Below are 27,892 nucleotides of genomic sequence, written 5' to 3' on the forward strand. Positions count from 1 at the left end.
CAGGATCTGGGAAGCCGTGCGGCGCGTAGCCACACAAGCCTATCCCCTCGCGGCGGCGCGCGTACTTTTTCACGTAGCGAATCAGAGCGGAAGGCGCGGCCTGGCGCGCGGTCAAGACGGCCAATCATCGAGCTGGGCTCTTCCTCGAGCGCCCCCTACCCCACCACGTTCGAAACTCGGCCGCCAATCGCCGGGAAGGAGGCGGTGGGCCGCGCCTGTTTACCGCCTAACGGCCGCTGGAGGAGGCAGCTGCGGACGCCTCTTCGTGGGCTCCCGGAAATGCAGGTAGGAACCGGGCGAGCTCCGGGGACAGCTGGCGGGGCCCAAGCCGGCAGCGCTTCTGCGTTTGGCCGCATCCCAGCGCCGCGAGGCCGCCTCCACCGCCCCGCCCCTTTCCCCGATGAGTGGCGGGCGTCGCAGCCAATCCGAGGCGGCGGCGCTGTCAACATCCCGGACCTCGAGGGCAAGCTGCCGAATGGGAGTGTAGGGGCGGAGCTTCACCTGAGGGAGGGCGGTGGGGGCGGAGTCCGTGAGTGGGGGTGCAGGTCTGGGGGAGGGGAACCCGGGAGGCAGAGCCGAGGGTGAGGGGTGACCGAGCCTGAGGGGGCGAGCTGGAGGGACGGGGTCACTCATGAGGCGAGGGAACCCGGGGGGTTGAGCGGAGTTGGGGAGCAGGTCACTGATTGAGGAGAGTCTACCGTGAGGGGCAGACATGGCGGGAGGGGCCACTTGTGAGGGGACGGGGGCGAGGGAGCTCCCTGAGGGGAGCGGGGCTGTAGAGCACACAGGCTCGCTGTCCCTTCTCGGGGAGATGTGGGGCAGGGGGACCGAGGTGCCGTGTCACCCCTGCGCGCTCTGCGAGGGGCAGCAGCGATCGCAGCGGCCCGGGAGGAGGCGCAGAACCGCGGGCTCCGGGGCTGCGCTGCCCCGGCTGTTTCCATCTAAATCTGCACTGATAAGTCGAAATATCTTGCATCTTATTTTTATAATCCTGCTCCTTTATGTAGCAGCTTGGCCTTATGAGGACTGTTCTGCGCTATGGAAACAGTAGATGACAGCTTAGCTGTTCCTTAGCCCAGTTATAGCTCACTTAATATTTTTTTTTTAGTGCAAACAGACTTCTAATGAGGTTATGAAATGAGGCTCTGCCACAGCGAAGTCCCACCCATGCGCTGTGCTGCTGCGATAGGCCACCCATGATTTCCTCCTGGGGAGGTGGGGGTGGCTGATGCACCCCCACCATTGAGCTGCTCCAGAGGCACTTGCAGCTTCTGCTTTATCTGTCAGGTTCGATGCCTGATAACCTTCAAGTTTTCTGGACTTCTGACCACTAGAAAAAGAAGAAAGGCACCTTTTTAAAAAAATGTATTTCCCTTAATTTATCCCAAGAAGCTCTGCCAAAGGGATATGTGTATCTGTATACAAATAATGAAAACTTACATCTCTAAAGCCAGTAGCATGCCCTTGCAATCCCTTAAAGAAGAATGGTTGTACTTGGAAGGTGGTGTGCTTCTTTAAGGCACCAAGGATTTATTCTTAGTCTTATCACAGACCACTAGGATAATATTTCTTAATGTCTTTTCTTGTTCTCCATCCGTGAAATGATTGTAAGGTTTTTCTTCAGTGTTAGAACACAGGATGGATTCACCAGGGTGTAGAAGATGCTGAAATAAGCACTATAGAAGAACTGATTAATCAATGTATTTCAAGTGTTTTCTTGGTGAAAGTGTGGAAACTGGAAGAATATTTTAGTCTCTCTACAGCCGTTCTTGTAAACTGCTGTTGTAAGACCATTGTACAAGTAGTATTTATTTAATTATGATGCTTTCAGTTAACCAGCTGCTGGTTTTAAGTGCTATGGGATTCCTGATTGACTACATTTCGTTGTTAATTGGTAAGAAATGTAGCTCAAAACAGTTTTAAATCTTTTTAAATTGATGTTGTATACTAATAATAAAACAAGCATTCTGTAGTAAGAGAAGCCAAATATCATATACACAAACAGCTGTATAGCCGAATTGGTTAACTGTAGTCTTAACTCAGTAGGTCTCAGGTTTTTAAAGTGTGTTTCTTCCAGCGAAGACGCGGACTCCCATTCAGCAGATCTAAACACATTGACAGTAGCCCCTTTCTCTATTAACTGTGTTTCACAGAAGTCTCAAAAACAGTGGAACCTCATATTTAAACAGCAATCAAACAAAATGCTGTTGTACCTGGAATGGTTTGGTTCAGGCGCCCTTTACAGCCCAGTTTAGGTGTGTAACGCACAGTGAGGAATCTCTTTGGGATTTGTAGGAGTCGCAGCAAGTACAAGGCTGCTTATGTAGCACCTGTTGGCAAACACAGCGTGGGGCAAGGAGGAGAGGTTGTTTTTGGAATCCTGTCACTTTCTGGGGTGATTTGGCTGAAACATCCATCTCTTAAATTATGTTTCTTCAAACAATGCAGTCAAATGGCTTCTTAAATTAAGAGGGTGATGCTTCTTTATACTTTCAGGGTAATGTCATACTTGAGCCTAAGGTATGGAAAGGGGTGATGTGAATACTGGACAAGAAATCCCTTCATCTTCTGCAGACTCTGATGTCAGAAATACCCACAGCTCTGTCTACAACTTCAGTTGTAACAGGTAATGTGTTGAAGGCATTCCCAACAACTATTTTTATTATTTTTACTCTGCTCAGTTAGTATGTTTTTACAGTAACGTTGTTACTAAGGTGAAACTATATGTAATATTCTGCAATATATTTTAGTGGTCTTTTAAATTTGCAGGTATAATCCTGACTGAGAAGAGCTTTACTGAAAGAACTGTTAAGTCTCCCTTAAACTTAGTAACTTCCATTGCGTTGTGTCTCTTAGAATGCAGGACAGGAAACCTGTCTTGGACAAATTATAAGACATGACTTTTTGGAAAGATCATGCATTACGCCAAGTCATTTGTAGAGATCAGCAGCTTAGATAAATTGAACAGTTTTTCTGTTCAGTGCCCAAGGTTTTCCCAGTGAATAACAAGGGCAAAGGTGGACTAATGGCCTAAGCAGCAGATTAGGAGAAGTTCTTGACTGACCTGTTAAGATGGGAATTACAAGTCGCTTACTGCGTGTGTAACTCTCAAATGGAGGCCGTAGTCTTGGATTTCATAAATCGTTACGCAGAAGCTTCTCTCTGTAAATATCCGACCTCAGAATCTATGAAGAAGCACATAGGTTTGAAGAAAAGTTGTATTTATTGACAGTGGTACTAGCGTGCAGTAATATCTGTGCTGATGATGCTGTCTCTCTTGGAAAGCTACTGTGTTTTAATGGTATGTAGGATAAGAATGAAGCATGTTGTGGATTCTTTGACATTTTCTTGTAAAACATCCTTATTCTTATGAAGGTATTGGTCTTTTTTTTCAGCATGATGAGAGTCACAATGTAAATTAAGTGTATAATTCTTTTATGGCTGCGTGGCATGTGTTATTTTGGCCACTTTGTTGTACAACTGGCCCAATAAATAATTGAAATGTTTTTTTCCTCATGTTTCGCTAGGAGTCCCTCATCCAGTTCCAATGGAGTTTCTGGTTACTCAGGGAACACCAGATCCTCATTAATGTCTGGGTCTGTTGGGCTGCTCGACTCCTTCCTGCAAGACATCCACAACATTGGAGATGGTGACTCAGAAATCGTGAGGAGCTGTGAGGTATTTGATGTTAAGGTTTATTAAAAAAATACACGCATTAATTTATTGTCTTTGCATTTTGGAAGACGGATCTAATGATATCATTTAGCAGTAAGATCCATATATATATATGTGTTTATTCTTCATGATGGGACAAATCCTTTTACAATGTATGAACAAATCACATGGATGGATTTTATTGCAGTTTCATCTTAGCTTTTTACAATATCTCAGCTTTTAATCTTGGTGTTTTCCAATACAGATGTGAATATTTTTTTTAGAGTTACAGTACTTAAAGATTGCAAGTTTTTCAACTGACAAATTTAAACCTTTGAAACGGTAGCACTTCAAACTTCCCTGAAATGACGCTAGGAATTAGAAGATTTCTTTCTAAAAATGGCTCTGTTTTAGTTGAACTATTTATAGATTCCATTTGTGAAGATGTGTAGATGATAAGTTTGTTTCCAGATTTAAAACAACACCACAATCATAATGTAGGTTCAATGAGCTAATTTTCTCAAGCTCTTTTTTTAATGTTTTGTCCTTTTTTATTTTAAATTTTATCATTATTTTTAGTCTCCGTGAGGAACATCAGGTTTCCACACCATGGGCTTGTGCCTACAGAATTTTTGAGCTTTCTGGCTACGGTCCATCAAACTGTCTGTTGACAGATGCTTATTTTGGTGCTTTTTAGCAGCTCCGAGAAAAGAATATAGATGTCTGTGTCTATGCACATGCATTCTGTGTCCCTTGTCCTATGCTTCAAGTATCAGGCTCCATAAGCATTAGCATAAAATAGTTGTTAAAATTCAGATTTTACCACATTTTAGGAATCCCATATATTTGGGGTTTTTAAACTATCTTTTTGTTTTCACTAAATGGTTCTGCATTGGGAACTTTAGCTGGATTGTCGAAGGGAAGAGTTTCTTACTGAAGCGAATGGTTCACTGGACATAGGGATGTTGAATTATCAATTTTAAAATTGCCTATAATACATTGAACTGGAAGCGACTTTTCCAGCATTTGACAGTACTTTCCTGCCAGCTATTTCTACTTTCAGAGTAATTTGATTTTTTTAAAAATTAGAATAACTATTTTCCCTTGTTCGTTCATTGGTTTGTTTTTTTTAAACGAAACTCAAATTGTAGAGATGTGTTATCTTGCTGCCTAGAGGGACATTTTTTGAAGTGAGTGCGTTCATAGCGAATTGTTTCCATTGATTGACATGCAGGGGGCTGCATGTATTATGGGGTGGACAAGGACAGTGCTGTTACGAAACTTTGTATTATGTCGACACCCAAGTATAAGATTGTAAAACTATTGTGTATCTAGAGTAAAAGCTGAGTGATGCATCATGACCGTTGTTTAATTATTTTACTTTGTGATTTAATAGACAAGGTGGCTACAGTTATTGAGACTGGTAGAAAAACAATGTCAGGAACAAATAGTTGCCCAGCAAGAGCAGTTCCACCATCAAATCCAAGTAAGTAATGATTTGTTTATGTAGGTAGATTAGGCTGAATGTTGATTTTCTCCCCACTACTCCCCTCTAAAACAATACACTACGGCCTCTGGCACTCCTATGTTTTTCTGTAAGTGTATCAAACCGGCAGTTAATGGAAGTGGGTGACTGGAATGTCAATTTACAGGATGCATATTTGAGACAGCTTTGGCTAATGAACAAAATAACTGGTAGAAACCATTTCAGAAGTAAAGATTCTTAGATTATTTGTTTTCAGTTGTTCTGTTTTCACAAACGTTTGGTTCAGAATGCCCACACGATAATTGGATTTTTGTAGGTACAAGCTGTTTTTATTAACTGTTAGACTGTATCATTTCTAATTTTCTCTTCATTAGAAAATATTATGCAACTTGTCATTCCCTCATCTAGACAGTAGCACAGGAAAACATTCACTGTAACTTGTTTCACCCTTCAGTTGAACAGTCTCCTTTCTAAGAATGCAAAATGACCCACGTGAAGATTCACATCTTTGCTGAACCATATTTATCCAGTAAAACAGAAGACATGTATATGTATGTATGAGAGACAGTAATTCTATAAATATATAATGCTTAATGTCTTCATCATTTTGGTTGCTGTTTTTCCCTTCCCTTTCCTGACGCCCTCTACACTAGTAGTAATCAGCAGTTCCTGAACTGAATTAACGAGGTACTGTCCTTTTATCCTTTCTCCTGTTTCTCCCTGCTCCCATCTCATCATTTTTGTCCCACTGGTGTTTCCTTCCTCTTGTATTTCCTTCCTCTTGCTGTAGTGGTTTGATTCACGTGTTGTTAATCCATTGTGTTGGCTTTGCCGGTCTTTGTCTTTATGAATAGGAAAGGCTACCTCTGGAAGAGCTGAGCTTGTGGTATCAGCAGGGATTTACTAACTGCATGAATTGCCACACTAAATATAAAATCAACAGCTATAACTTAGTTGTATGAGTGCATTAGAAGAAAACAGATGGAGCTATTCCAAACTTCACCTGGTATAGCAGTGACCTAGTGAAAATACTGACATACAAGCAGCTCAACCCATTCTAATAAGAGTGATGAAAAAGGCAAACCCAATAATCTACAGTTTGGGGTGGAAAAGCAAGATGCTGCATTAGCATTGACCTGACTCTGAGATAAGGCTTGCACTGCGCTGTGTTCAAAGACCCACTGTGCTTATAAAAATACATCTTCATCCGTGTGAAAATATGGATCAGCAGACCTTGAGTTCAGTTTGGAATCCGTGCGGTCAGTCCTTGGTTTGTGTGATTTATACCCTAGATGACTAGTGTGCTAATGACAAACTGTCACCACCTGTAGATAATCCTGAGATCAGACTTTATTGAAGAGGACTTAAAAAAATGGTTACCTACAATCCCTAGACTATAGAGAAGTCATCTCATTTTTCAAGAGCTTTTCTTCTCTTGGAATTATTTGGGACTATGCATAGAGAAGTGCTATTTAATTGGAATAGTAGCCTTTCACTTTTCCCACACAAGGTATTAATAACAGAGATTAAATGTCAGCAGAGAATCTGATCAGGTTTCCCCCCCAATTCTGTTTGTTCCCTTTTGTTGTCCCTTCCCTACTTTCCTTGTCAGAGTTGAATCACAGAATTAAAATGCAAATGATTGCTGTGGTCATGATTGAAATCATCAGCACAACAAAAAACTTCGTTGTCGCAGAAACTTCATCCCTGTTTTATTTTTTTATGGCTTTGTTTTTTTCTTTTTGGCTTAAGCTGAGCTGAAATTCAATAGTTAATTCTATCACAAGTTAGTAAAACATTAAGTTTGGTGCTGACTAGTGTTACATGTAGGTTCCTCTGAAATTGTCTTATTTTTTATTTCTTACTTTCTGAGAACAAATGACTTTTGTTCAATTTGTGCTTTCCACTTGCTATTTGTATGTGGGTAATGTACTGTAGTTCTGTGAAAAAAATAGTATTAGAGTTCCATGGTAAAATTATTGCAATTCTTTATTTCTTTTTTCTTTCACCCCCTGAGGGAATTAGTTTGAAATGTATTCTTGAAAACAACTACATCCTCTGGTCTTGTGCAGTAAGAGTCGTGCGCTCACGCAGTCAGTAATCCGGGTAGGACTCTGCAGAAGTGCTGGTCGCTGCCTGAAGGACGCGGCCATGGGCACTACCTGAAATCTTTTTGTAGCCCTTGCCAAAAGTGTTTGTTGTTTCTCAGAGCTGTTTGCCAGGGCACAACTGTAAACCTTCTAAAAAAATATTACTGATGGAAATATACTGAAATAACTCTTTGCAGACATTGTAGACTAAGGAGTAACCTGTTTAATCTGGTGATCTTGTTACAGGTTTGCTCCACTCCATCAGATACCAAAACAAGCAAAATGTAGATCTTTGTATTATATGAACTGCCTAATAACATATTATCTAAATCAGATATTTTAAAGTCAAGTTTTACGCAAATAATCTTACAGAGGTACATTATTCCTATTAGTGTAATAGATATGGTTTATTCTTCCATTAAAGCATCCTTGCAATCTTTAAAAATGTATTTCCAAGTCATAAATTTTTTTAGGCTTAACTTTAGCAAAATACGTTTGTCCACTTCTGATACACACGTCGCTTGTTGATAGTTCTTTACCTGGCTGGTGGGTAACTATGGTTCTGAAGGCACGTAGTGAATACATGCATGCGTGATTTTTTTACATTAATAAGTGAGTACTGAGACTTGTAATTCACTGCATGGAGTTCAGAATTGTTACCATGCACATTTTACTGTTAGCGTATGTCTACTTTATGCATGAGATGTCTACACATTGAAAAATGTGAGTTATTTGAAATTCTCTCACTATTAACATGAAGATGCATAAAAAAATAAATGTGATTTGTGGCATGATCTCATAGGAATGTTGCCTTTTGTTTTCCTGTAGCTGATTCAGGATGAGATAAGGCAGTTGGTGAAATTACAGACCAGCAACTGGGGTGCCGGCAAGAGCAGAAGTTTGCCTGCCAAGCTTCCAGACAATTTCTCATCACTAGAGAGCGAAATGGGGATGCGTTCTGAAGTCTTTGAAGAAAACGAGTGCATTGTCAATCAACTTAGATCAAATGAGGCGGAAAGTCAGCCAAATGCATCTGATCTACATCAGGAATGTCTTGGAAATGATGCTTCAGTGAATAGCGGGCACGGTACATGTTCTGCCTCCGAACTGAACCCTGGCACATCGAACAACGTTATCAAGTGCACAGACTGCATGGAGAAAACTTCGCAAGGACAGGGTGATGCAGCAGTATTGCAGAGTGACGCAGCGGTAGCCGGTGTTCAAAAGAAAAGAGAACTTCACCCCCCAAAAAAAGAGGAAAAATTTTTATCGGGAAGGAGCGATATTTTAGTTTTTCCTGCTGAATCTGAACATAAAGTTCATGAGGCTCAATGTGGAAAAAAACCCAGGTAAGTGATCAACTTCCCAAATATGCTAATTTACTGTAGACGATCCCCATTCAGTAAATAGCTGATGGTAACTGGAAACATGAAAGAATTGCATAGAATTTCTTGATTGTAAACAAAAAAAATACTATGCTTCTTGGTAGAGAAAGTTATTTGTTTAGCCTAACGTTTCTGTGTGATGCATATTTGCATCTGCAGTGTTTCTCTCTTGTAGATATGTTGGGGGGGAGAATGTGAAGTCTGCTTTGTACTGCAAATTTTAGCTAAGATCCAGTTTGCACAGTGTTTATCTGTGCACCAGAATTGTAAGTGTTGATTTTCAATTTGTTACGACTGACACTTTGCTGTTGTGCACAACCAGTCTTTTTTGCTGGTTTATATGCATGCATTACAGTAAGAAATTGTATCAGACAACAGCCACATGTTTGAAGTTTTTTGTTGTGTGGTGGGTTTTTTGGGGTTGATCTTTTTTTGTTGTTGTTTCGCTCTATTCAAGAGGTGGGTGGATCTACCAAGGGTTTTTTTGAAAGGCTGGCCAGCTGATTTGTGAACAGCACTGCCCAAGGACTGCTGGAGTTGCACAGAATTTAACAATGGACTTTACCCTCCCTGTCAGATTGGGCTCTAGTGGCGGCGGCTCCACGTGCTCACGAGCCGTATCAGAGCCCTTGTGGGCAGCGAGTTGCCTGTGAGTCCCTGATAGGAGTTTGCAGAGATAAAAACTTTCCCTCATTTGTAAAAACAGAGAGTCGTGAAAATGAACTTGCATCTTGCTAGTATGTGATAAAACACAGAACCGACTTTCTTTAGAGAAATTAGTTTGGAAATGTGTTATCTTGGCATATAGGGTAGATCAGAACCCCCCATTGATACATTCCCTTCTGGCTTTTTTTCCATGCCATGAAGTGAGTAGCTGCAATTCATGGACTTCCAGGGAAACTTAGAGCTAGAGAAGCTCAATTCAAGAGTGTGTTTCAGCTTGAAAAACCTTTCTAAGACAGCTTTTGAAATCATTCGTGTCTCCACTGAAAAGGGCTCATGTACTTAGGGTGTATGTGTGTGTTTCTTACCATCTAGTAAATCTTTAACATCATGGGCACAAAAGTTGAGACAAAACCAACCAAAAAGAATAAACGCTGAAGAAGTATGTGTGAACTCTATGCATGAAAATGAGCAAGCAAAGAAATTACCCCTTGAGAATGTAAGTATCTTTTTATTTTATGACGTTTTTCTAATTTTATTCTTGTCACTGGTATTTTTTCAGTGTTCAGCACGTGCCTTCATACTTAGCTTTAAGCATTTGAGTAGTGGGGTTCCCATTTATATGTTTGAAGTTCATATGGTCAGAGTTTACTTCTTGGATCATTCTGTACTTCCTCACATGGCTATTTTGGCTCGTTTTATTTGTTGCCTCATTTTTGCCTTAATTTACCTAAATGGCAAATGTTCTTTCTTTATAGAAATAATAATCACATTCTCAATTAAAGCTTCGGGTCATGCTAATTTATTGTGCCACATAATTTTTGGAAGGACCTTTGATTTCAGCTGGTAATGTCCCTTTTGGCACACACGACTGTTTGTGAAGGCATTGGCCACTTTGTTCAGGACAGACAGTGTTCTTCCACATTGGGATTTTTAAGGCACAAGGATTTTTTTGCTTAGTTTGGTTTGGGCTTTTTTAGTGTTCTTAGCAGCCTCTTATGCTAAAATCCAAGCTTTTTTTTTTTTTGTATTTTTTTATCAGAATAATACATTCTTTTCTGCCTGTGTATAACTATGATTTGGCCAAATTGAACTGCTCCAAGCACAGCTACAGCACTAGTTGCTGAAAGTATCCAACCCCCCCAGCAGACATTTAGGAAATGAACCAGCTCTTTAGAAGCATTTGTAGTAATGCCTATTGCTGTAGTAACTGTCACAAACCTCTCTCCTTATGCTGTTTTTAAGGAAATAACTCCTGAAACTCTGTGAATGACTCCACCTACAAGAGGACAGGAGAATTAGCAAATATGAGTCACTTGGTTCAAGGCAGGGTCTGTTTTCTTCCCCGTGGTCACGTTGAGGGTGATCCAGAAAGGGCAGGAGCAGCGGCTTGGACTCGCTGGCTCTTCTCTTGTCAGCTGTTACTCTAAGGGGATATTTCAAACCAGGAGTCAAATTTATCTGCTGTGGATTGTTGCTTTTCTCTCTCAGCTTTTGAAAATACCTTTATCTTTCTATTCCTTTGTAAGAATTTAGTTGATACCCCTTCATTTTCCTTTCTTCCTCCTTAGGCAAAGGAGAATACCTAAATAAAAACATTAAGAGGGACAAAATAGCTTTGAGGTGAGATGGTACTTCATGCAACAGCTTCAAAAGCTTTAGTTCTAGATTCTTTTTTATTTTGTGTTGACTCAATGGTTCCTTTCCTGTTGTAGTCCTCGGTTGTATAAGCTGTGTAAATTTGCCATGTACATGACTCTTAAGCTGCTGTGTTGGAACAAAAAGCCCTGTGTACAGTAGAAAAGAGCAACGTGAGATGAGAATTTCAAGCCAGCTGCCGTTACTCAGTTGTTCTTGTATCACTGTGTTACATCAATGACGCTTCTTCCTTTGATTAAGAACAGGAGAGTTGTAGCAAATTTTTAATTCCGTGAAATTTTTTTGGCATGTGTTAGTTCCACCCTTTTCAAAGTTTCTGTAATTAGCTGCAGAGGTTGCTTAGGAAGTCTGGAGTGAGGAGAAGAAGGGTGTGTAGTATCTTGTCTGTCGGAAATGACAGACACGGTTCACCTCCCGCTTTGTGCTAGGTGGAGTCATAACAGCTGAATATAAGAAATTCCAATCCTAAAATGAGGGAAGAGTAACCCTTTTTCGGTAGATCATCCCGTTACGTACTTGCATCTCGTAAGGAGCAAGAAAGTTTAGATGGCTGTCCAGAATGCACGTTTTTTAACAGTTAATCTCAAAAATGCTCCACAAACAGACAGGCGGATAACTTGGAAAATATCAGTGTCTTTAAATTGTGTGGCTTAGCTTATTTCACCTTTTGACTGTGATTGCCCTCAATATAAATTGTATATGTTTGAATCATGCTGTATAGTGAAATTTAATCTCTTTGCTTTAAAAGACTAATAACATTTACATGCAATATTTTAAAAAATGGTACCCTTTTAAAATTTTTTTTTCCTTCCTTGTCTTGCAATTTTCCTTATTAATTGTTTTTCCTTTGTTTTAGACAAACCATAGCGGTGCTGCTTTGCCACCTTACACTTTTTACCTCAACCAACCTAATGAAAGTCCGAATTCCTTAGTGTCTGAAGCTTCAGGTATAGTTAATTTCCTGCACTTACATTTCTTTTCCTCTTGAATTCTCATTTTTTAACTCTCTTGCTACAATGCAGCTCCAACAACTTTGGGAAGCTGAGGAGGGTTTGAGCACTGACAAGCTATTAAACTTTTGCTATGGCACAATTCTGCTCTTCTTGCTTCTGCATTTTGAGCTGATAGGAGCTCCCGCATGTCACTGCTGGCAGATATAGGACATGCAGCGATTTCTTTCTTCAGATTTCTCAATATTTCAAAGCTGAGCTTTATGTTTGAAGCTCTTTCAATAATGTAATTGTTACTAAAGTCGTGGTGGGGTACCAAGCAACCTTTCAAATATTAGTATCGCTGGTCTAGTAGTGGCAGGAGTGCATGGTGACGGGGTTATAGTTCTTGTAGGGCAAAGGGAGGATTCGGTGATTGTGTGAATAAACAAGAACAAAACAATGCAGTGTGTGTGATTCTTTAATCGGGGTGAGGGGTGTTGCTTTTTTGTGTTTTAGTTTTGCTTTTGAGGGGTAGTTGTGGTGGGTTTTGGGGGTTTGGCGGTTGGGTTTTTTGTGTGTCTGTGATGTGTGTGTGGTTTTTTGTGTGTTTTTCTTGTTGTTGTCGTGGTGTTTTGTTTTTGTGAAAGCCAAACAACTAATTCACACATTTTAACCGTAACAGGGTGGATTCATTTTGGTAACAAACAGGGGCACAGAGATGCAGCCCTGCAAACTGTGTATATTGATTGCTTCTTCAGAACCCATTGAGAGGGACACGTATAAGAAATTGCCACGGGATTGAGCCTGTATCTGTTCCTCTCGTGCCATCCCTTAGTCCCGGTAGTCTGCTTTTTGCATGTTGTAGAGCGCTGCTGAGAACCAAACTGAAGAGTTTGTGATACCGAGTGGCTGTGGAGGATTATTCCTTGGATAACATGAGCTTTAAGCGTTGTACTAGAATCAGTAGAAATATGAAAGTTTGTGGTAAATGAGGATTTGTTCTTTGCACACAAAAGAGTAAATCTCTGCGTTTTCACTGATTTAGAGCTTTCGTTACTGACGTCGTGTGATGTGATACTGATCATGAGGCCTGTGCTTTGCATTGAGATTTTTTGTAACTTCTGGTAACAAATGCTTGAGTGACATTCTTAAGCAATAGATGCAAATAACTAATACAGCATTCTTGTAAACTTACAAAGTAAAATCTTACTAATGGGCTTTGGGATTCCTGTTCTATAGCCATTACCCTGAAATCTGTAATGTTTTTTCTTTAATTGTTTCTTCTTATCAGGGCTTTCATACTGGAAGTTAGATGAAAAGGAGATGTATCATTCTTTACCAGAGAATTTCAGAAGTGAGTTTGCTGATATTTTCTCCACAAAAGTATCACCAGATCAGGTAAACTTTGCATGTGTTTTAAAAGTTGTCTTACAGTTGCTTCTCATCTTTCCTTTTTTCTGCAATGGAAAGATGTGAACTTCTCCTTGTGAGCTCTTTCATTAGCTCAGTCTCTCATATTCTGGTTTTTTGTTTTTCATTTACTCTCACTAAAGTAGCCTGGAATTTGTTAACCACTTTTTGTCATTTGAAAGAAATCGGTGTATGAAAGGTAAAAAGAAACCAACTAGTATATTAAAGGTGGATGTGCCTCATTAAAGACTCTTTTAAAAATTGTTTGCATTGAATAAAGCTGCCTTTAAAAACTACTAAATTAAGTTCTAACTGATTTATTAGCTAAACTCACCTACAACTTGTTTATCTATATTGGAGGTGGAGGATTGTGTTCATATCAACTAATGTAGCAATTTTTCCTGTTGAAGTTGTCTTCTGCTGACGAAACAAAGCTCTCGTCATTGAAGGATATTTATCATAAAAGACAAAAGGAGAATAAGCAGCTGCCAGACCAGAATTTTATGCCTTCTTCCCAGTCCAGTCACCCACCAGAGGTAACAGTCATTTCTGTGTGTCTGGGTCTGAGGATGCGATGGGTTACAGGCTGGTTTCGCATTCACTGGCTCCTGCTGCCACCTCCAGCATGATGCTGGGACAGCAATTTGTGCAGCCGTGTGACGAACCAGACCGGGAAGGGATCCAGCGAAAAGAACCTCCAAGAACACGCTGGGTAGAGAAGGACCTTTGCTGCACAACCTTGAGGATGGCGCAGGAGGAATCTGCTCACGCCGAGGCTGCAGCTGCTGAAATGCAGGTGGAACTGCAGTCACAGGACTGGGGTTTTCTTACTACTTCCCGTAAGACCAGTTCATTCCACCCATAAAACAGAAGAGGCGCAGGTTGTGGAAATATTCTTTATCATATCTATTTCTTTATACAGCTTTTGGTCTTGTACAAAATCCAGTAATGATGGCTACTGTGTGACTAACTTGTTAATATAATCCATGAAGTGATTTTTGTAGCTGTACAAAGTTATGATCTGAACTTACAAGAAGGCATCATGGTCCTTCTCTTTACATAACTGAGATTTCAGAGGTTTTCTAGACAGCTACAGATGTTAGATATGTCTTTTATTATTAACGGAAACTTAGAAATTCAAGTTGCAAACCTTGGGAATGTGTATCGTCATCTCAGCTGTTACAGGTCACTTCATCCTGCTTGCCGCTACCAAATAATTGTAGTAATATTCAATACAATTCCTGCCGTGTATTGTATGAATTGCTGATATCTTCAGATAAACTCCATTTCCAAGAACGAAAGTTAAATCACAATTTATTTAGCATTATAACTTATTTCCTAGATCTTGACGTTGGACCCAACCCTGCACATGAAACCAGGTCAGCAGAACCCAGGACGCTGTTTTTTCAATATTCCTGAAGAGCCGACTCCTTTTTCTCCAGACTCTATGGCAGAGCCTGGGTTTTCAAGTCATTGTGACACAGACTCTTTTTCGCAGATGAGTAATTCATCTCAGTTAGATGATTCTCCCCAGTATCCTGCCAGCAGCAGAGCTGCGCATTTGGACCTCTGGAGAAACCACCCGTTCCAAAATGAACACCAGACCAGCTGTCCCTTTCCAATGGCATATACGGATGCTAATAATGAGAATTTAGTCAACGCCGAGGAGGAAGAAACACTGACTCTAACTCCGTCTTCTGTTACTCAGTGTGCTGATAGCAGTTTGCCAGAATGCAGCCTTTCAGTGACATCTGTTGAAGATCCTGTGATAATGTCAAAGTAAGTAATTTGTTTTTTCTTTTTTAAAAGTTGTAGAGTTGGTACTTTCATGAAAGAAATGAAACTTAACTATAGTAGTGAAACAAACAAAATGTGAGTTGCGTTTGCTTAGGACATAGCTGGACGTGGCTGCTTTTTTTTTTCCTTTTTATTATTCTTCTCCCCTGCAGATGGTGTATAAATAGAACAGTCATTTCCCAAGACTTACAGTTGTCTGTCTTTAGGCTGTACTATTTAATCTTCTTTACACCATGCTATTTAATCTAAGGCAAAGTATTTGTTCTCTGTCTTCCTTGGATGTCAAGGCATTAACTGGAAGGCAAAACAATTTGCTGTGTTTTAATGCTTTGGTTATTTCTGTTTATACATTAAAATACATTCTTCCTTCATAGGCTGTATGAGGGAGGCAGTTTAGGCAGAGAATTTCAAAGTTCTGTGGGGGTTATATTTTCCTTTTTGGAGTCAAATGGTGGGAGAAGCACAGAATTACCATACTTAGGAAAAACAAACAGTCCCCATTCGTTATTGCCGCTCTGATGATTGGCACATGGACAAGCAGCTGGGGCGTATATTGCATATGTGAGGGCTTATGAAGGGGTGATGGCTTCAAGATAGTTCAGTGTCTGAACTATCATATTTTAATTTTGCGTGCATAGTTTCTAGTGCATAGCAAAAAAAGGAAAAAAAGGGAAAGCTTTGTAGTTGTATATATTTGTATATATTATTAATATGAAGACTTCTACGCAAGCCTTAGGTGTCGGACACCACTGCCTTAGGTGATGCAACTTTCTTTGCTTTCGTACGAATGCAACAAAGTTCTGCAAGAGAGATTTATGCGCTGAGTTTCTCACGTGTGAGTGGATACGGCAGCGCATGCTCGTGTGGATAGCTGCAAATATTTGTTTTTGTTCTTAATTTTGAAAATAGGATTAGGCAGAACTTGAGGGAAAAGCATGCTCGCCACGTAGCTGATCTACGCGCTTACTATGACTCTGAGATACAGAGCTTGAAGCAGCAGCTTGAGGCAAGTCATAGAACTGCTTCATCTGAAGACCTGGAGAAAATCAATCAAAATCTTGCTGACAGGTACTGTTTGTTAATTGTCCTCTTCCTCTGTGACATGGTACTCTTCCTGCTTTAAAAACTGAGCATGCTTGTTTAGAATAGCTTGAAAAGTTTGTCACTTTGCAATTCTGAACATTTTGTGCATCTATGATGCTAATATTTTCCTATTAATTATAAATTTTGTGTCATTTAATGCAGCTGTTTAAAATGATTGTTAGGCAGCAAGTGTGATGTTTGGACCAGAAGTCTTGTTTGACCTGATTTTTGCCAGTATAAATTCTGCTCAAGAATGGCTGGCAGGCTGAGGTAGCCCTAAACAGTTTGTAAATCTGTGCTGTAAGATCGTTATCGCCTGTTGTACTGGTGAACATCGTCCCTCTTTACCTTTCATGTAAAAATTACAGGTGATACAGGAATTTATTGTTCGCTTTTTAAAGGCAATTTGCCAGTCAATGCTCTTTGACCAGATATTACAATGGGAGCGTGTGTGCCTCATCTATACCCGTTAGCTATAGCTTGAATGTTTGCTATATAGAAAAATCTGATGTGATTTTTATATCATTATCGCTAGTCTAAATACATCTTACAAGCTTTGACAGCTAAAATACTTTACAAAATGTGTGCCCTTCAGAATAATTGAAAAAGAGTGTGGGTAGCTGGGACTCTTTTGTACAGCTCTGGTGTGTCGTCTTTATTAAAAGTGACTTCTGAGCAGTCACTTACGGAGTTCAAGTAGCTTGCGATATGATCTCAGTCATTAATTATCGCACAGCATCAACAATTAGCTGAAGTGGAGCTCTGCTCTGGTGCATCTCAGCTGCTTTTGGTTCTGCGGCTCTTCCTCTCTGAGCCATCTGGATCTCTGCACGTGTTCCCGGTTTGCCGCAGCCCTTCCCAGCAGAGACACTGCCTGTAGATCTATTATCTTAAAATTGCAAGAGATTTTTCTAATCTCTGTCTTCTGAATAGGTGCGACCATTTAGATGCGGCTCTGAATGAAGCAAGTGCTCGCATAAAAGCCCTTGAAAATAAGAATAAAATGCTAGAAAATCAAGTGGTAAGTGTATGTTCTTAAGTTGCTTTTTAACTAAAAGGGTAAGAGAATGCACCTGTGCATTATTGAGATCTGTGTTTCCATATATATATATTTTAAAATTTTCAACCTTTCTCCTTAATATATGTCATCAGCCAATATGTTACACCCGTGACTTATCTCGCTGAGTTTCTTAAGATTCCCTACTTGAATCATCATCACTTTTGCTTATGAACAGCCTTTCCAGGTTATCAGGCATCAAACGAAGTTTAACAGTGAATTATTCTGATGTGTTTATGATGTCTCTATTTTATTTTTTATAATTACTTTCACTTTGATTTATTAGAGCTGTGATAAAAGCAAATCTCGTCTGTACTGGGACAAAAATATTGTCTAAGTATATTTCTACAGTCTTCCTGGCTAGGGCAGACCTTTTTGCTTATGACTGCATACTAACTGACAGGAAGCTCAACATGAGCCAGCAGTGTGCCCAGGTGGCCAAGAAGGCCAATGGTATCCTGTCCTGTATCAAAAAGAGTGTGGTCAGCAGGACAAGGGCAGTGACCCTTCCCCTGTGCTCTGCACTGGGGAGGCCACAGCTCGAGTATTGTGTTCAGTTCTGGGCCCCTCAGCTCAGGAAAGAGATTGAAGTGCTGGAGCGGGTCCAGAGAAGAGCAACACGACTGGGGAAGGGACTTGAACACAAGCCCTATGGGGAGAGGCTGAGGGAGCTGGGCTTGTTTAGTCTGGAGAAGAGGAGGCTTAGAGGTGAGCTCAGCACTCTCTAGAACTACCTGAAGGGCAGTTCTAGCCAGGTGGGGATTGGGCTCTTCTCCCAGGCATCAGCAATAGGACAAGGGGCCATGGGCTTCAACTCTGCCAGGGGAAATTTAGGCTGGATATTAGAAAGAAATTCTTTGCAGAGAGAGTGGTCAGGCATTGGAATGGCTGCCCAGGGAGGTGCCGGACTCACCATCCCTGGAGGTTTTTAAACTGAGATTGGCCATGGCACTTAGTGCCATGATCTAGTAAACGGACTGGAGTTGGACCAAGGGTTGGACTTGATGATCTCTGAGGTCTTTTCCAACCCAGTCGTTTCTGTGATTCTTTATACATCACAGAAATGAGCTAAAATCTTGTTTAGTTAATATACAGATGTACCCTTGTTTCCTATGCAGAGTATTTTAGATTATGCTTTGTACTGAAATAAAAATCTGGTAGGTAAGGATTATAATGATTTTTTTTCTCTTCCAGGCAGACTGGAGAGAACGCTTTTGTGCAGTCAGTAACACTTCCAAAGTTTTGCAAGAACGCATTGAAGAAATGCGCACCACTAATAAGGAGAAGGACAACACGATCAGTCGGCTAAAATCGAGGCTTAAAGATCTAGAGGAAGCATTTGAAAAGGCTTACAAGTTATCCGATAATAAAAACACAAGGCTAAAGGAAGAAAATAAAATGTTTCAGAATGTAAGTAGGAAAACGAGCAGTGGTGTTGACAGTTGCACAGTAAGTCCTGGCTTTTGGAAAACTACGTAGAGTTTACATTGTAAAGTCTTAATGTACAACTAAGAGAAGAGAAATTATTTAGTTGATTGCTTAGCAGGCTGGGTGGCAGGTGATACTACAGACCTAATAAACAGTTAAAAACAGTTATCGAAGACAGCAAGTGTTTACCTGATGTGATAACACTTGTCAGCGTCTGTCTCTGGTATTTTATTACTCCATGTGCTATTAGTTCATTTTAGTTTTAGAGGTATTACAGGACATTCTTTTGGAACAAGTTGTTTTTTCCTTTCTCGGGCTTAGTGGGAATGGACTGAATTTCTTTCATAAGTCATCACAGCTTCCTAAAATGTTATTTTTGTGTATGACTTTAGACTCAATCAAAAGAATTATTCCTTTGATTCTTCAGTAACTGCTTTATGGAATGTTTAAATGGATTGGGAAAATGGGTATTAGCTGGAAGAGCTATTTCATGCTTTAACTCCTTTTTTACGATTAAAATTTCAAAATACCAAGTCAGCTTTAAAGTCGTTGAGGAATTTTACCGGTTCGTTCAGCTCCTTCAGTTTCTTTAGCGATAAATAATTTGAAAATGAAAAAGACATTGTGCAAGTAGCTCTGTCTCATGTTCTAACTTTTTTGTTCCAATTAGAAGATGCTAGAACTTAAAAAGTACTATTAAAATACACTGTATTCCTTGTAGTGCTTCTGCCTGTTAGACAAGTGATTTAGATGATTTGATCGCAGTTAACAAAACTGATAATTTTTTATAGTCTCAGCGTGAGTTTGTGTGTTCTCTGTTTAGCTTTTAGGAGAATATGAGTCCCTTGGAAAAGAACATGAAAGAGTAAAAGTAAGTACATGCTGGTGAATTAAAAAATCAGACATGCAAAATATGGGATAATGTGCCATAGAATTGAGTCAACTTGGGTATTTTGAAAAAGATCAAACTGAAAGATTCATATTTATTTTACCTGATGGCTTCTTACTACATCTTCAGAGCCTGGGAAGGGGAAGGGAGGGAGTTTGGAATGTGTCATTTTCCAGTCGGAGACACCAAAAGTACTGCCAAGTCAGCCAAAGGAATTTAATGGACCTCCCTTTCCAATAGGGAAGCATATTTAGCAAATCATTTTCAAACTGATGTACAGTTACTCATTTTTCTTTTAATGCGCTTCTGTAGTTTCTCAGCTTTTTACTTTGTTTTTCCTTGTGTGCTCGTAGGACACGTTAAATGCAACTGAAAACAAATTGCTTGATGCAAACACGCAGATTTCTGATCTGAAAAGGTAAATGTGAAGCTGTCTTACTACTGTTTTAACAATAGGAAATATTTACTCCTAGATTATGAAGGCTGTGGATCTTGTACTTTTAATTACATCTTATGAAGCCTTTCATGGTGCTTTATGTTACTTTGTACACATTGTAAAAAATCTTATTTTAGGATAAAAATGTAGTGGTTGCTCTTGCTCTTCTCTTTCACCCAGAATATCTGAATAAAAAATAGTAAACTCTAAGAAATATGATCTCTTTTATGTCTTTTAAATCACCTTATAATGCATCTCCACTGCTTCCACATTAGGACAATTTCAAAACTCGAAGCTCAGCTCAAGCAGGTAGAACATGAAAATACGTTGAAACTTCGCCATATTACTGAAAGTCGTTTAAGAACCTCTTGTGCCAAGTAAGTGAATATTCCAACAACGTGAAAACAGGTCATGTGTTTTCGAATACTTTTTAGTGGGTTTTGGCTAAAAATGGATAAAGAAGATGTCAGTCCATAGCCTAAACTGGATGAAATGTGTGTGATGTAATCCAGAGATTTCATATGCCAAGAAATTATTAAAAGCAAAGAAGTACTTTGGATAATGTGTGACTGGGTGGACTGTCTCTAGTCTTCCTAACCGCGTGTTTGCTTGTGCTCAGTTGCTCATCCGAACAGGGGTTCCTGTGCTCAACAAAGATTTCAGGAATAAAATCTCATAGTCCAATTAGACATTAGGGGTTTTCTTTGTGTCATTGATTTGGAAAGCTGATTACTACATTTGATGTGTCTAGAGATTGTTTCTACAGGTATCTTTACAAATATGTTTTAAAAAGCACTCATTTCCTCCACAAGTTTATAGTATATTTATTATTGTGTCTGTTTATCTAGAATACATAGCTAGATTTTTTTTTTCCTTTAAAAAAAGAGAAAAAACTCCAGAGCCTTTCATAAATTTGAAGTGGTTTGTTCCCACAGCAAGTTGGCAACTCCTGACGTCAGCAGGCGCAAGTGGCTGATCCCAGGAGCGGAGTATTCCATCTTCACCGGCCAGCCTTTGGAGGCGCAGGAGAGCCCCAAAGATAACAGATTAGAGGAAACCTGCATTCCTTCGAGGTGACTTGGGTTCCTTCCGTATCCACTATGATGGAAAACTGAACACATCTAAGAATAGTTTTATCCAGGATTGATTAGATTTGTGTTTCTAGATTTTGTACGAGTTTAATGGAGTTCTTAAAAAACGTCTCAATGTTGTCAATGCTATACAATTCCTTAAAAAAACCCCAGCGTTTTTCCTTTGCGAACCTGGCATGAAACAAGCAGCTGCAGCCTTCAGTACTTCCCTTGAAATATCAGAAAGCTTCAGCTGCATCTTGTGCCAGTGTCTTTATGCTCTTCGTATTCTTGTCCAATTCTACTCCACGTTAGGACACGGCACGCTCTGGTGTGTTGGATGTGAGCCGTAGTGCTTGGCTGCAGCTTTCCACCAGCGTGAAGCTTCACGTGTAATTTAGGGTGTAATTTAGTAGTTTGCCTTCTGACTCAGAAGTTTCTAAAGCCTCTGTCAGGACGCATTTGGTTCTAAGAACATGTCAAGTCACCAAATTTAACTCGCTCTGTTCTACTTTAGATTCTTGAATTGGCTATAGCGCAATTGGCTGAAATTAAAAAGCGCCCTTAAGATTCTTGACTTGACGACTGGAAATCTCCAACTGAATTTCTCCAGGCTTTTGTTTATTCAGCTAGTCTTTGGATATATGAAATAAAATAAAAAAATGTGATCTTTTTTTTCCCTCCACTCTTTAAGGCACCATTCTCCTCCTGAAAAAGACTCCTCACAAGAAGACTCTTCAACAAACACAATAGAAAAGAAAGAAAATGAGATGTCAGAAGCACCAATTATAAAAGCCTTTAAAGAACTCGAAGAAGGAAAAGCATTTAAAGATTGGGGTACACAAACAGAAAAAGAAGACGCATCAGCTAGTAACTTTTATTTTTTATATTCGTGAACTTCACTGCCTTTCCTTTGTTAGCATGTCTTTTGGTTTTGTTATTCTCAGCATTGAAGTCCATTAGGCTTGAGCGATGGGATAAAAACAATTTTAGCATGTGAACTTCTGGAGTGCTCCTAAGAAAATTCAAAATGATATAGCTAAGCGACTTGTTTAAAATAGAGGGAATGCAAAGGTCTCAAGCTAGAGAGTAGTTAATGTCCTTTTACTAAGAATATCTCAGTATTTATAAACAGTTAATGGAGTCCCAACAAAGCTCTGGCTGCTGTACGTCCGTTTGAGTTTGGTTCTCATGGTGTTGTATCAGAATGTTGTTAAGGCAGCTGGTGTGTGTGCTGCGGGACGGCACCGAGCGGTTCTGACAACAGTGGTTCAGGAAGCCTTGTAATTAGAAAACACTGAGTCCTTCTTAAATGCTTATATACGTGGTTCAGCCAGGTACGCAAACCCTCTTTCCCAAAAGATGCTTTTGTCCTGCTTTCCGCTGTCTCTTTATTAAATCAGTGCTATTTAGCATCGTTTCTCCCACATGTATTGCAAAGCACCTTTTTCATGAGTTAAACTGCTTCATGAATATGATGAGCAGGACGTGAGACTTGAACAGAACAGCACAAATCTGTTGACGCGGGGCAGTCTAAGTGCAGTCTTTGTACGCCAGAAGCAGGGCACAGGAGAGTATTTGTGAGTTCTGGTATTGAAAAAGACTGTTTAACATGATAACTTTTTCCTCTTAAAATAGAAACATCCAATCGACGACAAACTGTTGGCTTTGTTGAAGCTTCTCTAGTTGCTAACCGATCCCCAGAGAAAGGCAAAGACCCCCACAGACCGAAACGCTACAGCTCGCCAGCCAGCCAGAGGTCGTCGTCCCTTCCTCCTTCCAACAGGAAAGCAAATACTCCAAGTAAGTGCTTTTCTGACGCTTGGTTTCCGTTACTCAAAGAGCAGAAGCAAATAATAAGAGGCTGCTCTAGAAGAAAGAAAAATGAAGACAGGATTATTCTAACAGTCCGAAAAAAAAAGTGCCTGTCTATAATAATAGAAAATGTGTGAATTCTAAGTTTATTTTCATTTTTCTATGTTGCGTTGCACTTTTCATCTAATTTAAGCAAACACACAGGCATTTGAAAAGTGTTCTGTTAAGATGTAAGCGTCTGATCACAAGTGGGAGATACAGCACTGCGAGAAATTTTAGGTATTTAAACACACTTTGTGTTTTGCAGCAAGGAGAGAGATCATGTTGGCACCAGTGTCTGTGACGTACAGCCCAAAACGATCTCCGAGAGAAAACCTCTCTCCTGGATTCAGCCATTTGCTCAGCAAAAATGAAAACACAGTAACAAGGTACCAGTTTTCCGAACATAATTGTGTTCTGATCATTATTATAGCAGCGGTATGTATATGCAGCCTTAAAATGAATATAAAACTAAATTTTAGGTTTTTTTAAAATCTGGCAAGAAAAATCAAGACTGATTTCCCATCTTTAGCGTTCACCAAGATGAGACGTTGGGTTTATATTGACACAAGATTGACCAGTGACAAAGAAGTTACAGCAGAATTGTTCTGTGTGCTAAGTCCAGCTCTATGTGCTGCTTATCAGGAGATGAAAATAAAAGTCTAAACTAGTACTTGCCTACCCGTTGTGGCACCTACCAGCACGTTAAAAAATACACAGACTTTCTGCTAACTGTACTAGATACTATGGTTTCTATAGAGATCTTTGCTTGGCAGTGTTCGTAGAGTTTGGGAACTTATGTAGCTGTGAGATTGAAGTGTGTGCAAACGGGTAAATCAGGGTATGGTACTGTTAGCAGTAATCGGGAGACTTGCAGTGCCTGTGGAATAGCAATCGTTTGATAAACCATTTGTTTATTTAACCAAAACATGAAAAAGTAGAAAATATTGTATTGGTTGCTACATCATTTCTGGCAAGTAATTGTCGTGTGCTTCCTGTTCTGTAGGTTTGATATACTTCTAGATGACCTGGAAGCTGGTCCTTCATCTACTTTACAGCACAATAATCCAAGAAAAAGGCTCCAGTTTCTCTCACTAGATGATGTGGAAGGTAATCTATCAAAGTGGGGAGAACTCGCTATTTTTTTTACCATAATTTCTTCCGCGTTGCTAACAGCTGCTTAAATAGAATGCTGACACTTTCCTCTATGGAGTCCAACTTTTTAAAATGCTCTAAATCTTGGCTTATTCCTGTAGACAGAGAAATACCATTCGTGCAGTATTTTATTTTTATGTATCTGTGTGTGGGCACAAACACAATGGAACAAAAAAATAATTAAATTGAGAAAGAAGGGCAATATGTTTTCATATGCTTAACTCAGTTACACAATGCATTTCTTAGGAGGGGCTGTATTAAGATGTACATACTCAGTCATCCTAATAAAATTCTATTGCTAAACATTGCATTACAGATAGCGAAGAGTAACTAGAATAAAGCCAGTCATTGGGGATTTTTTCCGCAATGATCGGTGGAACCAAATATTTTATCACTTTTGTAATTCTTGTCACAATGTTATTTTGTTTTTATTAATGCATTTATTGAGACGAGAGTTTTCATGACAACTAGTCTACTTGGTGATGTTTAAAACGTACCAGTAAAAGTCATTCTTAATTAGCAGAGTACAGTAATCTGTTTAACAAAAAAATATGCTGTATGATAAAGATGGTTTGAAAGATGACCCCTACAAATGTTTCACATTCCGCTGAGAAGTTTGCTCGAGGCTTTGCTGGTCACTGTCCTCAGTGGATGTACCTCAAAGATCACGCTGCTTTCCTTGCTGTTTCTGTCCTATGTAATGATTTCACAGATAATGACAAAAGAAATAAAAAGACCCCTGTCTTGTTGTTAGGAAGGCAACACTCAGGTGTCAGAAACAACTCTTGTGCTGAATCCATCAATACGGGAATGAAGAAGGTGACCGAGTGGGACGAGAGGAGCGCAACGCAAAAATCCGAGCCAGTGCCACTGCCTTGCGAGGGGGAATTCAAGTACGCAGCGAGGATTGCGACTCTGGCCGACACAGAGAGGCTTTTCGATGAGCTGACTCAAGAAAAGCAACAGGCAAAGATTATCTTTATTTTAAAGCTGGGAGGAAACATAGTTGTTGTACGAGAGGTGAGGGATGTAGCTGTGCAAAACACCGATGAAATCAATGCACAATTTCTTGTGTTACCCCAGGAATGTGCTCTTATCGTTCCCTGCTCCGCTCCCCATGCTCCAGTCCTTTTCTGTCCCTAACTGCATTAAAGGACAGTCACTTTAACATGAACACAGTATGGATGGAAGGCTTGGAGTGAGTTAACTTCCATCCTTAGTGGACAATTCTTTAAATCAGCCTTTCAAACAAGGAAGGTTGTTCTGGGAACTGAGAGGGCTCTATTCGAAGTGGCTGTATGCTCATGGATGGTGACTTTTGTTTCAGATTTATATGGTAAAATAAGTCAGTGTTTAAAACCAACACCAGACATGTATCTGTGATCTATACACCTCACCTCTCTGTAAGATTAGTGAAGAAGGTCTATATTTGCTCTTGAAACTGTAATTTACAGCTGAAGTGTTTTCTGTTATTAGATTGAGGCTGCATTGAGTCGAATACCTTGTTCTGGTGGAAGAATGACCTTGCAAGCAAGAATAAATCAGGTGAAAAAGCTTCTATGTATGACTGTTCCTTAAGTTGCCCTTCCCCAATTTGAGCAATGTATAGTGTGAGTGAAAGTTCTGCTATATAATAAGCACGATTACTATGGGGATTTTTCTGTACCACTGGGTTCCTGAATATGACTGAACTTTGAATCTGTGTCAGAGATGTTCTTGGTTCCCTGGACTTTGCTGCATTAGAAGATAATCGGGAGGTTACTGCAAATTAATTATAAACACTCTCAATTGCTCTGTAAAAGGTGTAAGTTTGAATAAATTGTATACAAGTGATTCAGAAAATAATAATTAGCCCTGCAAATGTTTGATTTCCATTGCCCTGCCACAAACTGACAACTTTTGTATATGTGTATGTATATGCATATAAAGAAAAAGTATCTATTTTTCCAAATTACTGCCATAGTCTGTTCTTGTGATAACAACGAGAGGTTCGTTTCTGTCCGTCTCAAAGTATAAAGAAGAAAATGAGGAGGCAAAAATAAGTGATGTAGGTGGAATACAGGAGAGCGCCTTCTTTGGAGAGCTCTGCCGACTCCTGGAATAAAAACAAGTGTCTCAAAGTTGTGCTTTAGAGGACTCTGCAAAACCTTCAGCTTCAGCATTTCCCAAATTGTAATCCCAGGGTTTGTTACCAATTTCTCAATTGGAACAGTCAATCCTGCCACTCAGCAAGTGGTCAGATCTTTCCTAAACGTGTCTCGCTAACAATCAGCCTGTCCTAATTCTTCTCAAGTTTATCTCATTGGGTTTCATAAGTTACACGGAAAAAAACCAAAAACAAACCCCAAAACAACCCCAAAAAACACCCAAAACAAACACCAAAATAGCTGAAACAATTTCTAAAAAAAAATCCAAGAACCCAGAAGTGCACACACTTATGTAACAATATTATAATATGAAATGTTTGCAGGTGTGGTTCTCCTTTTAAAGTGCTAACAGAATGTGAGTCATGTGCCAAAAGGGATACCAGTTGAATATAGGAATAAAAGTAGTTTCTTCATTTTAGAAGGATCATTGGATTTTCTTGTATGTTATTAAATCTATTTTTTAAATTGTTTTTTCTTTCTCTGTTTCTTTTAGGAAGCCCTGGAGGATCGCTTGGAAAGGATTAATAGAGACCTGGGCTCAATACGCATGACTCTGAAAAGATTCCATGTTTTACGTACCTCTGCAAATCTTTGACAATTCTCCTGAATGCAAATATGCTTTTTTTGTTTGCACTACTATGTAATTATGCACTCAGTTAATGCAGATTGGTTTGTATTTTTATAAACCCTCAATAGTAGTTTTCCAACCATGTTACCCTTTACAAACAGCAATATTTTGTACTTTGAACAGCCACCTATATTTTAAACATATTTTTGTTACACTTGAGAAATCAATGTTTATCCTGTAATATTTTTAGAAATATTAATTATTTTTAAATAGCGATATTCGATTTATAACAAGAATAAGAAATGAAAAGGCAGCTTGTTTTCAGAAAATGATAGTGTTACCCTTTTGCACTTGGTTTTCCTCACCATTTTATAAATATTTATGGTATAATGTAAATATTAGCCAATAGGGAAGTTTGAACTTTAATACAAAAAGCAACCTATGTTAAAGATAACTCCTGATGGACGGTAAATCCTTTTAATTTAAGCCTTGTGACATGGATATTTTTCATTGTGACAAAACTGTGAACAATACCTTCGTTCTGGCTGGGCCGGCTGCACATCAGTACGTGTTTTGCTGCTTCGGTTGCTGCTGCCTGTTAGGAAAATATTGCTCGAAATCATTTGATATTTCCCAACAGTGGCAGCGAGTTCTGGGATTCGTGAGACCAGCAGCAGCCTCCACCGAGCAGCTCCAGGACCGTAACTACTTCACCCAAGTTTGTTTTAATATGCCAGTGTTCTGCTCGCACACCTTTCCAAATGAACTCCGAGCTGTATTTGTGAAAATACATTTGTTTTTTCTTTGTAAAAAAAACCAAACCAAAAAAACATTTGCTAGTTGGCATGCTGCTGAATTATTGTCTGACATTGATATTTTGGTTTGTATTTTAATATTAAATAAATGTTTAATTAGATTCTTTCCTCCTGCCCATAGGACGATAATAGGTTCTGGGATATTGCATCAGCGATAATGTAGGTTTTAATGATATTGTGTGTTTCAGATTCTGTCCTTGTTCAAGACGTTGAGCCACCCATGATGTGATTACAGGGCCAGAGTAGCTGTCATAAAGGAAGCTTGTGAAGGTCTGATTCTAAAATTAGAGTGCTGTGTTTTGAGATGTTTGATG

General features: G+C 39.6%; 1 protein-coding gene across 3 annotated transcripts; it reads left to right on the forward strand.

The window, feature by feature from the left end:
* The first annotated feature begins 52 nt into the window (after positions 1-52).
* MPHOSPH9 (M-phase phosphoprotein 9) lies at positions 53-27,679 on the forward strand. 3 transcript variants are annotated; one of them, XM_082066074.1, is made up of 24 exons: positions 53-285; positions 2,497-2,626; positions 3,528-3,678; positions 5,051-5,140; positions 8,059-8,579; positions 9,654-9,777; positions 11,794-11,884; positions 13,161-13,267; positions 13,690-13,815; positions 14,622-15,058; positions 15,986-16,144; positions 17,093-17,180; positions 18,411-18,626; positions 19,468-19,515; positions 19,887-19,951; positions 20,245-20,346; positions 20,905-21,042; positions 21,734-21,909; positions 22,678-22,842; positions 23,162-23,282; positions 23,900-24,003; positions 24,803-25,014; positions 25,525-25,593; positions 26,689-27,679. In XM_082066074.1, the coding sequence occupies exons 2-24, from the start codon at positions 2,523-2,525 to the stop codon at positions 26,788-26,790; spliced, it is 3,516 nt and encodes a 1,171-aa protein (XP_081922200.1). In that variant the 5' UTR covers positions 53-285; positions 2,497-2,522; the 3' UTR covers positions 26,791-27,679. The 3 variants fall into 3 exon arrangements, with proteins under 3 accessions (XP_081922200.1, XP_081922201.1, XP_081922202.1); XM_082066075.1 differs by having other exon boundaries at positions 14,778-15,058; XM_082066076.1 differs by lacking the exons at positions 53-285; positions 2,497-2,626; positions 3,528-3,678; positions 5,051-5,140 and adding an exon at positions 5,595-5,691.
* The last annotated feature ends 213 nt before the right edge of the window (positions 27,680-27,892 follow it).

Source organism: Streptopelia decaocto (assembly GCF_964273445.1).
Source record: "Streptopelia decaocto genome assembly, chromosome: 15".
Classification (NCBI taxonomy): domain Eukaryota; kingdom Metazoa; phylum Chordata; class Aves; order Columbiformes; family Columbidae; genus Streptopelia; species Streptopelia decaocto.